This window comes from Balearica regulorum, chromosome 2 (genome assembly GCF_011004875.1).
Source record: "Balearica regulorum gibbericeps isolate bBalReg1 chromosome 2, bBalReg1.pri, whole genome shotgun sequence".
NCBI classification, from domain to species: domain Eukaryota; kingdom Metazoa; phylum Chordata; class Aves; order Gruiformes; family Gruidae; genus Balearica; species Balearica regulorum.
Window position 1 is genome coordinate 52,322,771 of NC_046185.1, and position 14,648 is coordinate 52,337,418.

The 14,648-nt window shown below is 45.3% G+C and overlaps 3 protein-coding genes across 8 annotated transcripts in view; 2 read left to right on the forward strand and 1 right to left on the reverse strand.

Moving 5' to 3' along the window:
* MIB1 (MIB E3 ubiquitin protein ligase 1) overlaps positions 1-1,910 on the reverse strand; it is a 90,353-nt gene extending 88,443 nt beyond the window's left edge. For 3 of the 4 annotated variants that reach the window (XM_075744290.1, XM_075744287.1, XM_075744291.1), the window contains exon 1: positions 1,151-1,909. In XM_075744290.1, the coding sequence (XP_075600405.1) occupies positions 1,151-1,379 (229 nt within the window). In that variant the 5' untranslated portion in view covers positions 1,380-1,909. Of the gene's footprint in view, positions 1-1,150 lie in introns of all 4 variants that reach the window. The other variant, XM_075744288.1, reaches the window with a different exon arrangement.
* The window catches only part of ESCO1 (establishment of sister chromatid cohesion N-acetyltransferase 1), a 318,705-nt gene that overhangs the window by 235,117 nt on the left and 68,940 nt on the right, over positions 1-14,648 (forward strand). The gene's annotated exons all lie outside the window — the stretch shown is intronic.
* ABHD3 (abhydrolase domain containing 3, phospholipase) overlaps positions 13,011-14,648 on the forward strand; it is a 29,458-nt gene continuing 27,820 nt past the window's right edge. For both annotated transcript variants that reach the window (XM_075744295.1, XM_075744296.1), the window contains exon 1: positions 13,011-13,601. In XM_075744295.1, the coding sequence (XP_075600410.1) occupies positions 13,026-13,601 (576 nt within the window). In that variant the 5' untranslated portion in view covers positions 13,011-13,025. The remainder of the gene's footprint in view (positions 13,602-14,648) is intronic.

Here is a 14,648-nt window from a genome sequence, read left to right on the forward strand (position 1 = left end):
TTTTTTTCTGAGCAACATTTTTGTAATTAATTAGAATGAATTCCATGATGATGTCTCTTCAAAAGTCTGTTAGCTTCAACCCACTCCTATTTTTCCTTTCTGTAACACTACACATAGCTGGCTCAAAGATGGTCTCTCTTCTCCATCATATTCTAAATAAAAGACACATTACAAAAACAGCCCATCTAAGCACCCCAGCAAATCGGTCCAACTGCCTCATTATTGAGGCAATCCTGCCCAGCCCAAAATTCACCTCGCTATATTTCTGATGAATATATATATATATGAACAATACCTTTTTCTTTGTGGGTTTTCACTGTAAAAACAGGTCTAAAACGAACATTTCCCTGCAGTGTGTGCAACACTAACACTGCCGCATAATGTCAGTGCAGATCTAAATCCATTGTCCAAACTGACTGAATTTAAAGCATAAATATCAAGCAGCCAAATAATTAAAAGAATGAATGAATGCATTTTTTTTCCAGCACTTTAGTTGTTTTACAACAGGTCTGGCAATACAGATAAAAAGCCACATGCAAGATTACAAGACAAAACAGTATTTCAACCACTTGATGTAATCTTTAGCAAAAAGGTGCTACATCTCTTTTCTGCAATCCTCCCTACACTGGACTCAGAATGACTGTCACCATTTTATGAGACAGCTCTATAATACAAATTCAAGGGGAGGGGATGTAAAAAACAAAACCAAACCCCGAGGTACCATCCTCTCGGTTCCCTCCCTCCACTGTCCTCCCCCACCGGCCCCAGCCTGCTCTCTTATGGCAGATCACTTTTGCTTTGTCTACCCCACTTTAAAAGTCCCAGGACAACTTCTCCTCTCCCCACAGCCACACACTATATATTTACTTTAAGTTAGCCTGAACACGTACATATGCATACACACACACACAGATACCCCCGCGCAGCCATGGGAAGGGGGAGCGTAGCCGACTTTTCCCCCCACGAAACCGAGAGGAAAAGGCGCATCTCGAAAGGGAAAGAAGGGGAGCAACCCGCCCCCAGGATCGGGCCCCGACCCTCACTCCGCTGCGGGGACCCACGGGTGCTGCCCTCCCCGCACCCCCACAGCCGCGAGGGGGCCGTAAGCGCTCGCCCCTTCCCTCCCACCCTGGCCCCGGCCGCCGCTCACCGGTGGGCGCGCTGTCGAGGATGCGGAGGTCGTAGGCCCCGGAGCAGCGGTAGTTGGCGGCGGTGCCGTTGTCCCACACCACGACCACCTCCTCCGGGCTCTCGAAGCTGCGGACGGTGCCCACATGGCCCTCGCCGCCATCCTGCTTCCCCCACTTCCAGTCCGGGCCCCGGACCACCCGGGCCCCGACTCCCTCCACCATCACCCGGTTGTTCCGCGAGCTGCTCATCCCGGCGACGCCCCGCGGGGCCGGGCCCCGCGGCGGCAGGAGGGGGCGCGCAGCCTGCAGGCGGTGGAGGGGGACCCCGATGGGGACGGCTGCCTCAGGCTCGGGAACGGCTGCCTCAGGCTCCGGGACGCTGATCAGGGGCCGCGACTGCCGGTACGGCGAGAGAGGGAAGAGGATGGGGGGGAGAGGGGCAATCTTGACGCGACGGTGAGCGGGGGAGGGAGGGGGAGGGACCCTTCCGACGGGCCGGGGGACGCGACCGGAGACTTTCTCCTCGCTTTGTTTGTTTGCTTGCTTGCTTGCTTCCTTGCTTCCTTCCTACCTACCTACGCACCCATCCCCAGCGCCGCAGCGGTCAGTGTGTTTCCCCCCCTCGGCCTGGCCCGGCCCGGCCCGGCCCGCAGCGCCCGCCGGCACCCCACAGCGGGAAGCCACCGCCACCCCGCGCGCCCGCCGCTACATCCGGGAACTGCGGCCGCGACGGCACCAGCACCAGGGAGACCGGCGGCGGCCGTCAGCCCCCGCCTCCCTGCGCTGCGCATGCGCTCGCCCTGGCGTCTCTGCGCAGCCGCAGCGCGGCGGGGCCTGGGCGAGGCGGGGCGGGGCGGTGCTCGAGCACCACCTGCGGAGCCCGGGTGGGTACTGGGGGAGGCGGCCGGTGCTTCGCATCCGGCCCGGCCCGGCCCAGCGCCACCCCGCCTCCCCTCCCTCGAACCGGTCGCGAAGCTGTGCCAGTGGAAATGGGAGAAAGCAGAGGAGGGAACAGGGATTTCTTTATCGCTGCCTGGAGCTCCCCCAAGTCGCCAGCCTGGCCGTTCCTTCTGGGGGCGCGGGCGCCATTGAGTCCCCCAGGGCTGCGGCCCCGCCCCGCCCGGCGCTGAGGTGATTTTGGCGGCAGGGAGGGCGCTGCTGCGGCCAGGCTTCCCAAATTGCTGCCTGCCTTCTCCATCCAGGAGAAGGTGCTCGTATCGCCACTGTGACACAGGGATTATCAATTAAATTGTATCAACTAAGTCTTGCGCGGTCTAGCTTAGGTAAATGTGTATTGCATTTTCCTTGTTTTGCAGTTACGTGTCCTGAAATCCCATATTCTTTTCCAACTGTGGACGTGAGTCCTGAATGCTGTTGAGGTGAGTCTGGCGGGGCTGTACTTCTGTAGCCCAGGAGCTTTTTTAGCTGGTATTTAGGCGCTCCGGTCAGCAAAAGGGGGGAATCTGTACCTCCACTGGCCCTTCCCACCTTGGGGCATCCCTCGCGGAGGATGTACCTACTCAAACTTTGAGCACATACCTGCAATGCAATTCTTCGTGAACTATCCTCTTTGTTAGCTCTCTCACGACATTCAATTCCTTTAACTCCACACATCCTGGCGAATCTTCTATAGAATATGATTCTTCATTTAAAAAATGGTCCTCTGATTGTTTTTTATCTCTTTCTAATGATCCTCTGTGACAACATTTTAAAAGCATCCATCTTAAAGGACAGACAAGTCTGAACCAGACAAAAGAATACCATTTCTTAATCAACGGGGAAATGACTGATAAAAGGCAGCCCAGCTACCCTCATCTACCTGGGTATTTTTACTGTTTCTGTGCTTCCTTCCACCTTTGTGGTTATTAATACGGCTAGAAGAGTCTATGAGATCATTTCCTGACTACTTTTGTGTAGTTTTCTCACAATACGTATAGCAGAGCAGAATAATATGAACACGTAAACACCAGACTACTACCACGTTCCTCACATAATTCATTCCTTCCTAACCCATGCTAAGCTTGAAGAATGTGCCTTAAACATGAAATTGTGTCCTAACAATAGGCACTCCCAAGCACTGTCTGATTTCTACTTCTGCAGTGGAAACCTTAAAACGCTAACAGATACCACCCTAGGAAAGCATGCAACTGCCAGGCAGTTTGGGTTTTCTTACAGATGCTTCTCCTCATACAAAAGCTACCCACAGCTTGTACTACCTTATTACATTTGGTACATGTAATTGAAACTAAATGTATAAGACATGGCAGAATTTCCCAGAAATTCTGGAGCGTTCTTGGTCTATTGAAGGATCTAGCTAGGCTCTATCTATGGTCGCAATGTTCCCATCTGCCTCATTCTACTTGTTCATGCTTTGATAGCTATGGGCAAGTAGAAGGTTCGTGCATATCTAAGGATAACCCAGAGCACATTTTTCTATTACTCTTTGACAGAGTTGGTTAAAAAAGGCTTTTTGCAACCAGGAGATATGTGCCAGGAAAACCAGCAAAGTCTAGAATTAGTTTTCCCGGAGCGAATCAGAAGAGTTCATCCCTTACATTTATTTTTCCAAGAAATTCTAAATTTCATTCAGAGACTGTGCTGCTGCAGTTCAGCAGCGGTGCATGTGGGCAGATACTATCCTGGAGCTTCTCTCCTGATAATCCTTCTCCTGACCACTCCTGCTCTGTCTATCCCAATAGCCCCTGCCTCTCTTTCTTACCTGCTTTTTCTACCAGACTATTTACCTATAAACCCCAGAATCTCTAAAGATGCCTGGATTATTTTAGAGGTGGCTTAGACACACAAGAATTCAGGTAATAACTGGAACCCAGCATCTATTAGGCTGAACGTGAATGTTCCCCTAACAGCTAAGAGAGAGTTCTCCATAGCTCAAAATACAGAGGCTTGTACCATTTTATTGGTAGAAAATAAAGAGTGGATTGGCATGGTAGGAAAAAAAAAAAAGAGTGGATAGACTGACCTGATCTATTTGCTTGCCAGTGATGACACGATTGATTTCTGAACTCTGATCTCCTGTCACTTCCAGTCCTACATGGCCACAAAGTTGTGGAAGTCACAAAATTGTCATAGCCTATATGACTGGGGTTTTCAGAACCACAAATATTTTATGGTGTTATCTTTTTGAATTGTACCTTATATTATTTATTCCGTACACCTGCTTGGTGTTTAACCAATCAGTAAGGAAAAAAGGTCTTCAGCTCCTGAACCTTTTATCTGAATTAGTCTTCAGAATAACCAGTAAACACCAGTTTCAGAAGCAGATTTAAAAGGACACAACAGAGAATGGGGAAGGATATAGCTTTGAGGGAAGATTTATTTTTCAAGATGTATTGGACATTGGATAGTGGTCCTATCCAATATTTTTCTGGTATCAGCCGCAGAAGTATATAATAGCATGAAAATTAGTACTAGAATTATAAGCAAAATAATCTAATTCTGAGCAAGCACCAAAGACTCACAGAAGGATGGAGATAAAAGAATCAGAATGTGAGCAGCAAAAGGAAAGAGAGCTTTGAGTTTTGAAAATAAGCTGAAGTAAATTTGGAAATAAATGAAACATGCAAAATCTAAACAAGATGGAGATACCATAGGATGTTGAATCCAATTAATGTACTGTGACAAGAAAAGTGACAGAACATTTTCAGGTATGTATCAGCATTTTGGTTGCAGTGGGAAACTGGACACAGTAATACCTTAAGGAAAGAACTCATATTTACTTTCCAACTGGAAAAACTCCTGTTGGCTTAGGGCCTCTTGCAGGCAGAGGGTGTTAGTTTATTAGCTGTTTGGTTTTACACAGAATAAATGCATGTAGCGTTTGCAGTTGTCTCCAACAAGACTTTGGTCCCTTGATGGGACTGTTCTCTTCAGATGATTGCTGAGTGTTTATCAAATCTCCTAAACTCACATTTGCCCCTCATTGCACAGAACGGCTATTTTACAGCCTTAGAGCTAACGTGCTCACACTCCAGGTAATTTAATCTATCAGGCCTCAAATTGTGGAGAAAAAATGCCATCTAAAACCTCCCTACTGGAGTTAGCAGAAGGTTTATTTCTTTGCTTTTTGGGTCTACAATCAAGAAATCATACTTACTTGGAAGCCTCCTCAAACTTAGCAGCAGCAGAGGCACGGGACCGATGTTCTTTTCTGCCATCCCTGTTACAGAGGGAGACCACCAGGGCAGACTGGCAGAGCAGCACTGCCCTAAACTGCTGCAGCAGAAGCAACGGAAGCTTATCTGCCAAAGGCCTTATTTACCTGAACAGTGCTGCTGTAATTAACCACTGCTGCCTGCCTGGTGAGGCAGTGCTGGCTTTGAATACCTCACGTAGTCGTGACAGCAGTTAAATCACAGGCTGGAGGAAGGGAATCCACAGTGCTTCAGGCATATTCGTATGTAATTGCTAAGACTCCTTAATATGCATTCAGTGCAGGAATCTGGATGCACAAAAAGAACTACGGAACGAGTTCCCTTCTGGCTACCCAAAATTACGTACATTGCTGAGTCACACCATCCTCCAGCTGGTGATTATGATCTTCCTCGCTACTTCCTGCCATATTAGAGCAATCCAGCGAGGGGCCATGAGAGAAGATCACTGGGTTATGCAGAATTCAGTGTTGTTCATAACCTAATGACATCCCTTTAAACTCCTTGTTAGTGTTGGAGAGCATATTGGCTTTTTGTAAGAGCAGCTGCTACCCTCCTAGAGGGTGGGACAACCCTGAAGACAACTCTCATAGAGTCACAGGAAATAGGATTTGGAAGTCATCCAGCCTACGCCCCTGTTCATCTAAGCCATTCCAGAGAGCTGCTTGTCCGAATTGCGCCTGGTTGCCTTTCAGTTCTGAAAAATGTCATGCTCCAGCAGGAAATCCTAATATAAGTATTTGATAGAGACTTTGATAGAAGTTTTTCTGGACTGTCTTGTTTGATTAAAGCTGAACTTGCAATGTAGGATCTGGAACACACAAGGCAGAAAGGGGACTGTGACTATTGCAGGAGAGAATCCCATGTGAAAAGCTTGCTTTTATATGGTTTAGAAGAAAAAAAACCCAACAACTTCTTGGAAAGACAATTATTAACTTGTAGAGTTTTGAGGTTTTGTTTTCTGTCTTGCACAAATCCTGAGTTCTCAGAATTTGTCATATGAAGGATATATATAAATAGCTTCCTAGGAGTTGAAAAAGAGCATCTAGCTTTTACATATAATGACCAAATTGTAGTTTTCTTTTTAAAATACAAAGGTAGAGCTTATTAATTTATACCAATCTGAGTCAAAAAATTCTGCGTCCTCAGTTCAAGACTCTTTATTAGAACAAGTGGTTTTCTCAATCCTCCTCTTAAAAATTGAAGGCATCCTAGATTTTAATTTTCTCATTTTCCCCAAAAGGGGTTTTATAATGCAGTTTTTTTTCCTGTTAACAAAAGTATTATGAAAAGGAATTAGGAAAAACCAAGCAACTGCCTTGGTTTTATCAAAATATGCTTATTCTTCTGGGTGGAACTCACTCAACTAACTGAGGAAGAAAGATGTAAATATTGGCAAATGAGATGAAAACTACTGTTTTACTGAAAAAAAAATTTGCACCAAATGTATTTTAAAAAAATAAAATTAAAAGCATGTAATCACTCTGTACAGAAAATTCTGGTCTGATGAATATGCTGTATCTTTTTCATTGAAATTATACATAATGTATATTTTCTAGAACCTGAAGAACCAGGTAGGAACTTTGGACCATATCCTGTTTATCCGTAGTTTAATGTAGAAAAAAACCCTAATTCCTCAGCCTCTGCTGCCATCACGTGGCCATGTGCCATCCCTTATGAATGCAAAAACCCACCTATCCTGTTAACTTGTCGCACTGTATTTCCACTGCTTTGCCAGTTTCATTATCCATAACACGATCAAATTTCTTACTCAATTTTCAGAAATGTCATGAATAATTGGCATTGCTTTTTTCCCTAGTTTCTGCAGATTAAAATATTTTTTAATGCCAGATAGTGAGCAAGCTGTCACGCAACACAGCAAATTGCTTTGGTGGGTTTGTTTTTTTACTATGCTCCTGGCATCCTCTGTGAAACTGTTAATTAGAACACATCTATCAACCCACGGTGTCCATGCAGCTGTTTCTTTCCCTAAGGAGTTCTATCTGCTACTTCTTACCTAGGAAGGAAAAACAGCTGAGCAGAGAACAGAGTATAAATACGTCACTTTATTTTCCTGCTGTGAAACAAAACTAATCCCATGGAGATCTAATAAAAAGAAGGACTTTTTTTCTGTATCTGGCTAAAAATCTCAACATGTTGAAAAAAGCATTTTAGGATAAAGAAGATTATCTTTCCCTAGCAGGAGCATCCTGAAATCTTCTCCCTTGGTTATGGTTTTAAGTTTTACTAGGCTGAACTATTTTGAGTGGAGAGAAAACAAAATACCTGTGAAGTTATGCTTGAGGTTTTAAATATTCAAAGACAAAATAAAATAAGTAAAAATTCTGTAGCAATCTAGGGCTTACATACTACAATACCATGTACTCGTATTTGCACATCTATACAAATTGTCCTACTTCAACATACCTCAGAGGATTAAAGAATATATACTTATCTGATATTTCCAAATGTTTAGCCATGTATTGATGTTTTATTCATAGATGATTTTTAAATTAGATGATGCATTGGAAGGAGGGATAAATTTCTTGCTGGTATTAAATTTCCTGATTGTAAAGATTGTAAAGAAAGTACTTGAAATTCGCTGTTGTAGTCAGAAGCAGCTAGGTCATATTTTTAGACTGATAGGAAAATAAACTGCATGGCTCATCAAGATATTTTAAGAATGTTCCTAATTTATGTGCATGATAATTTTTGTTGCAATCAATGGGACTAAACATGTGCTTACAGTCAAGTACAAGTCTGTCTTGTATTACAAAGGCGTTTGATATGCACTAAGGAATGCCTGAAAGATGACTTAAGCACTGAATAATACCTATGTTTAATTTTAATAATCTGCTAAAATAGTAACAAACATTGAACAACTCAAGCAGAGTCTACACATTGTCTGTTTTGTCATAAGAAAATAGTCCCAGTCACAACATTAGGTAATCCTCAATTCTAAGAAGTAAGATTTCCAGTACACTCTGCTAGACCGGTTGAAAACTGTATTTATTCAAAACACAGCTAGAAATTTTCAAAAATAGGAAAAAAAAAATATAAAATCCGTTGCTAAACTAGGATATATGTTTTTCATAAAGTAAAGATTTTTAATTTATATCTCATTTAAGATTATGTCTAATGCTTATAAATATTTTTCGCTATTAAAAATCTAAGAAATTGCCTAAATGAAAAAGTTTCATTGGACGTATTTCTGACCCTACTGAATTCAGCTGGAGCCGCACTGTTGATGTAGGTAAAACAAGAGTTTACTGAATGTATATGGAAGTTGTTGGGTTTTGGGATTTTACATTATTATAAAGCATTCTAAAATGTTTTGGGTTTGTGTTTGAAAGACAAGATGCAATCTTTTATCCACTTTGAAGTGTTTATAAGGAATGAAAATAGGTAGATGAAAATGTTTCACTTTAAGCTACAGTAAAGATTCCTTGGAGCCAGGAGGAAATTTAACCTAGATTCAACATCCAGCTCTACTGTACTCTTATGAAAATTCTTCAAGGTCTGTAGCAGCTTCTGATAACACTTTTAATGGAAAAATTGATTTAAGAGAAGTGTCCTCAATATACTTGCTTGCTTTCAATTTATTTTGTCCCGTACTGTCTCATGTTCTCAGTTTTCAGCATACCATGGATTGTCATCTTTGGTTCCTGAACAAACCAATCAATTTTACGTTATACTCAGGTATGTATCACAGAATTTTAACCTTTATTTTAACTCTTCTGTGAACATTTTAAATGACACAAACCAAAGTTTCATCACCATTATTTAACATGATGATGAGTCAAATTGGTCTGATCCCCCACTAACCACGATTTTGTATTTAGCAGTTTGCCAGCTGCATTCAAATGCAGGGAACTGGTTTCATGTAGACTAGATCCTGCAAGAGTCGTTCCAAGGGAGATGAATATTGGGCAGTCTTCATGCCACAGCAGCTGTTGAAGGCATCTTCAACCACCTAAACAGAGAGTGAAACAATACTAGATTATGTGGTTGCATTTGTAATCAGGATACCTGCTGAACTGAAATACTCATGTTTTAAGTGAAGGAAACATAGTTAAAGAAAGATAAATGATGCAAAACATTCCTTTTGAATCTTATGTTCCTTCCAACTTTACCACTGGAAAGGGCTGAGAAATACTTCATGAGGGAGTGAAGAGAAGCAGCATGGAAGAAAAAGATATGGATGCATGGGAATATGGAGATAATAGTAAGAGCAGCAGTGCTCAAGAAGAGGACAAGCAGAAGCAGCTATTGCTAATGCCACAATCATTGATTTTTTCATGAGCACCAAGAGTACAAACATAAACACAGCCTGGCTTTTTCCTCTGAAATTTGAAGAGCCTCCAACGTAGAACATTGACGTTGACTTCATTAATTACCTACTTCATTCACACTTTAATACAAGAAAAATCTATAATATGCATGAGGAAAGCTTGAGAAATGCTGACTTGAATTTTTCAAATGCATTTTTTTTCTCCCATTCTCCTGCTGACAATAAATATCAGGAAGAGTGAGTGCCCTCTTTCCTGCATTGATGGAAAACTTTTCTGATGTTTTATACACGAACTTGGAGCTTTTTAAGTATTCCAAAGATAGGTCAGGCTGACACAAAGGTATTTTTCCCATTTTGTTACCTGAATGTTAAAGTTAAGCAAATGTTAAAAGAATATAAACAAACAGAACCTCGAATTTAAAACTCTGAGGTTAAAAGTCACTATGCCCCACCTCAGAGGTGCTGCAGCGCCTATTGAAATAAATTCTGGGACCAGCTTGCAATTGTCCACTGGGACGCCAGTACCTCCCAAACCCAAATAATCACAGAACTACCTCCCCCTACAAAAAATAAAATAAAGGCCACATAGCACTAGTGTAGCTTCCTAGTTAAAAATGTAAATCAATCTGTGGCTAACCAAGTGCTTCTGTAAATTATTAGCTATTGCTTAAGCAAAATAAATTTGGAGACAATACGAAAGAACAATCCTGTGCCCTTTCTGCCTAATCTATAATCCGTTAGAGCTGGGTTGATGCAATCATTTTATGAAGCACTTAGAGAGCAGAGAGCATAGTGCAAATAGCAACTCTCCGGGAATGCAGGACTGCCTTCCTCTGAAAAAAATGCAGTAAGAGTTCAAAATACCACGGTGACCACCTTGTTTTCTTCCCCCCACACACAATTTGCAATCACTAAATCACTTGGAGGCAGTTGTAATATGAGCAGAATACAGCATTTTCTTTTTCGGCTCTGCAAAATGTGTTGTAGGCCAAAGGACAACGTTTTAAAGGCTTTAAAAATCCCAGCTCCGGAACTGGAGGATCGGATGGGGATTGCTTAAAACAGAAGGAGGTTACTGACATCATTAGTATTGACAGTGTGGCAACATGCTTACACAGTAACAAAAAAACCTCAGCCCTTCTCAGTACATGTAATTGGTTCCAGTTTGTCTATGGCATGTCATATATGTGTGACATTGGTAATACTCCCATGAGTAAGCAACACAGGGTAGTGATCAAAGACCAGATAAACGTCATCAACCTTTGTGTCTGGATCTTATTTCATGCACTCAATCTCACTAGATGGTTGATCAAGTCATTAAACTGCTGGTTTTGTATGCCTCAGAAGGGTTTCTCTAATCATCAACAGCCATGCCTTCCACTTTTTGGTAAAACATGCATATGCGTTTACAAGGCTTCTAGCCCCATGACCACATGCTGTGTCCTCTTTGGTCTCAGACATTTGGGATTTTTTCTTTTCTTTAGTTTTTAGGTCTTTCAAGGGCTCTCCATCTTAATGGGGATAGAACTTGAATGTGGGACAAGTCTGCTGCAAGCAACAACCAGTTTCCTTCTCCAGAAGTAGCAGGTTCCTCTGCATCCTAAAGCTCAGTTCAGCCAAATTAGCGTCTCCAAAGGTTCCTACTGCACGTTGTTGATGAAGCCCACATGTTCTCAGAACTAAGCTATCTACTCCAGCTGCTCACACCAGAGTGTTCCTTCATGATAAATCCTTTTATCTGGGGTGTACAACATATATTCCCAGCAAGTAAGGACCAAGACCTGCGTGTGGCTGTTCTCCATAAGCAGAAGCAAAGGAAGCGCAGTGTTGATGACAAAAGGTTTTCCAGCCATTCAGTTTCCTTTTTCTGTAACAGCTGCGGAGAAAAGAAACAAACCCTGGATCCTTCCTAGCCTCTGCTTACTAATTCCCATACTCTTTTCAATGGCTGCAGTAGCTCTGCCCCCATGTCTCTGGAAACTTCAGACCGCTGACTGGATAGGAAGAATCAGTATTTTTAATTTTTTTCACAACATTACAATACACTCTGATGAGTTTACCTTTCTTAATATAATATCAATTAATTACTTTGCATACTTTTATCATTCTGATTCTTTAATGAAAAAACCTTAAAATTTTACAAACTGCTTTTACTTAAGAAGAAAAAGAAGGTGACAAATAGATTTCCTCTTTCTGACAAATAGATTTGTCAGACTGAATGGTAAAGCATGCTTGATGTTTCCAAATCCCATATCCAAATTAGCAATGCAATCAGAAACAATCATTTGATTGCAAAATCTTTAGATGTTACAATGGGTTTTCATGATAGTTGACAAAGCAGGACTGGAATCCACTGCTGCTGCACTGAAGCAGAGTGTTTGATCATACAGTATGAACATGGTAGCACTTTTCTCTATGGCATGGAAAACTCAAGAACTTTTCCATATTTCTCTAAGTTAAGCTGTGGCCCAGTATCCAAGAGCTTGCCACCACCATTTCAAGGTGAACAAGAAAAAGTTGGGCCCGTGTTATGTCAGCACAGAATCTCTTTGGTAAGATCTGGCCAAGTAAGGAGAAGCAATTGAAGTAGACCACATCTCATTTTCTGCTCTTACATTCTTTTTTTGGTTATGTTTCCCAATTCAATTACATTTTAAAATTTGGCTATAGCAAGAAAACACAGATAAAATAAGAAGTGAAGAGTCACTGAGCAAAGTGTCTTCTCTTGCCAGGTCATTGAGCTGAGGCATAAAATAAGGAGAAGGAAAGTACTTCTGTGTCCTGTGGTACACGCACGCGTCTCCTAGCAGATGCTCAGTTCTAGGATCTTTGTGTTATCAGCTGCACTCCTAACACTTTGCCAAGGAAAAGATGCAGATACTGTGTGTCTTTTTCTGAAGCTGAAGCGGAAGCATCTGAGTTAGCAAACACATGACGGCCTCCATGCAACAATCCGTACAGCTGAAAATGGAGCAGGCAGAATTCCTCGCAGGAGTTAGAGAATACATCTACTCCTCTCTGACCCTCACTAATGCCTTGTAACAGTAGCAAGAAGTGGAAAAGCACTTCAGTCTCACTTAAAATATTTAGACAGATATTGCTGATTATACAGATAATTGCTGATATGCAGATAATGCTGCATCTGGAAGCCCCGGTGTCCCCTCTTCCTCCTGTACGACACAGGACTTGTGTCCTGTACCTATAATAGCGTTTGGGAAGGGGACACGCTGCCTGTCCAGGAGTGACTGAGTTTCCACACGCCTCCATCAGCTGCTCCTCACGGTTTTGGACGGGTCCCTTTCCCATCTGACCCCACACGCCCTGCCTGACCGACAGCGCGGGGGTAAGGTGACACCGAAGGCGCCCGTGTGGTGAGGCGAGCGATGCCGGTGGCCGTACCGCGAAGGAGCTGGTCCTGCCGGCCGGCTGGCTGAGATGGCCCACACCGCCCAGGGCCGGGCCTCGCCGCTTCCCTCAGGATTTCCTCCCCCGCGAAGAGGCTATAGCCGCCGCGGCCCGGCCCGGCTCGGCGGCCCGTTTGCGGAAGGAGGCCGGCCGCCCGCAGCCCGCTTCTCCGTGCCGAGCCCGGTCCCGGCCCCTCCAAGCCGAAGCCGGCCTCGGGTCCCCGCCCGCGCCCCGCAGGCCTCGGCGGCCGGGACGGGGGCGGTCCGGGGGCGGTGCGGGGATGGTGCCGGCGGCGCTGTAGCGCGGAGCGGTCCGCGGTCGGCGGCAGCGGGAGACGGGCAGCAGCTCCTCCTTCTCCTCCTCCCTCTGAGCCGGGGTGGGCTCGGCCGCGGCAGCCGGGGTGCGCTGCGCTGCCCTGCCCTGCCCTGCCCTACCCTGCCGTGCCGCCCCGCCTGTGCGATGGACTGGCAGGTGCTGACCAGGGAGCTCTCCCTCTACCTGGAGAGCCAGGTCCGCGTGGGGCTTTTCGGCTCCGGCGTGGGTTTGTCCCTGGTGCTGGGCTTCGGCGTCGCCTACGCCTGCTACTACCTCAGCAGCATCGCCAAGGTGAGCGGGAGGGCGGCGGGGCGGGCGGGCTCCGCAGGTGTCCCGCCAAGGGGGGATCGTCCCGCGAAGGTCACCTCCATCCACCCCTCTTGGGGGAGGCAGCCGGCGCCCTTCTGGCGAGGGGAGCTGCGGCACCTGAAATGCCTGGGCGGGGGGGAGGGAGGGCGCAGCGCCCGCCTCGTCCTCACACCCCCGGTCCTTCCTCTGGAGGTGCCAGCTCCGGCTGGCCGAAAGCCCGCTCGTCCCCCCTGCACAGGCCCATCTCTGCCGTCGGGCCGGGCCGCGCAGCCCACCCCCCCGCCCGCCGGGGTTGTTGCCCCCCCCCCGCCTTGAACCGCTGAGGCGTTTCCTCCATAGGGGCCCGCCGGTCGCCCCCAGGGGCCGGCCGGCCTGAGGGAACACCCGTCCGATCGTGCCCGGCCTGGGAGAGGAAGGGGCTCCGGCCTCAGGCGTCCCCAAAATGTAGTTGTACCAGGGGGAGAGCTTGGCCCCGGGGGATGGTTTGGAAAGCAAAGTCGGGAGCACTCCCTCCACAACAAAAACCCGACCTCTTCTGTGGTTTACTAACAGGGCAGGTGATACAGTAGTTTGCTGCCCTTGTGTCTGTCCTCAGTACCATTATAAACACCTTTGGAGCCTCTTTCGCAGTGTTTTGGGGGCTAGGACACTGCTGGGCATCTTCTTGTCAGTAGTGGTTTCACAGGTAAATTAAGCATTCGCAAATTACTTGGATACAGTGAGCCTGATCTGATCTACAGTGGCCCCGTGGTGAGAGCACCTCGTTGAATGCTTAATCAACTGAAAATATGCATATCAAAAGATTTATGACTGTTGAAGACATGTGTTGCCACAGTCCTTCACAGAACCGCTGAGAACGTAGCCTTCCTCTTCATCCAGAAGAGGGTACTTGATTTTGGTCAGAGGAGAAAAATGAAGGGTTAGGAGGATGTGCCGCTGCCGCTATGTATGTGTAACAGTTTTTCTTCAAAGCGTCTATTATTTTCCAGTTAATGCTTGTGCATTGGAGAGTCAGTGTAAAAGAGAAGT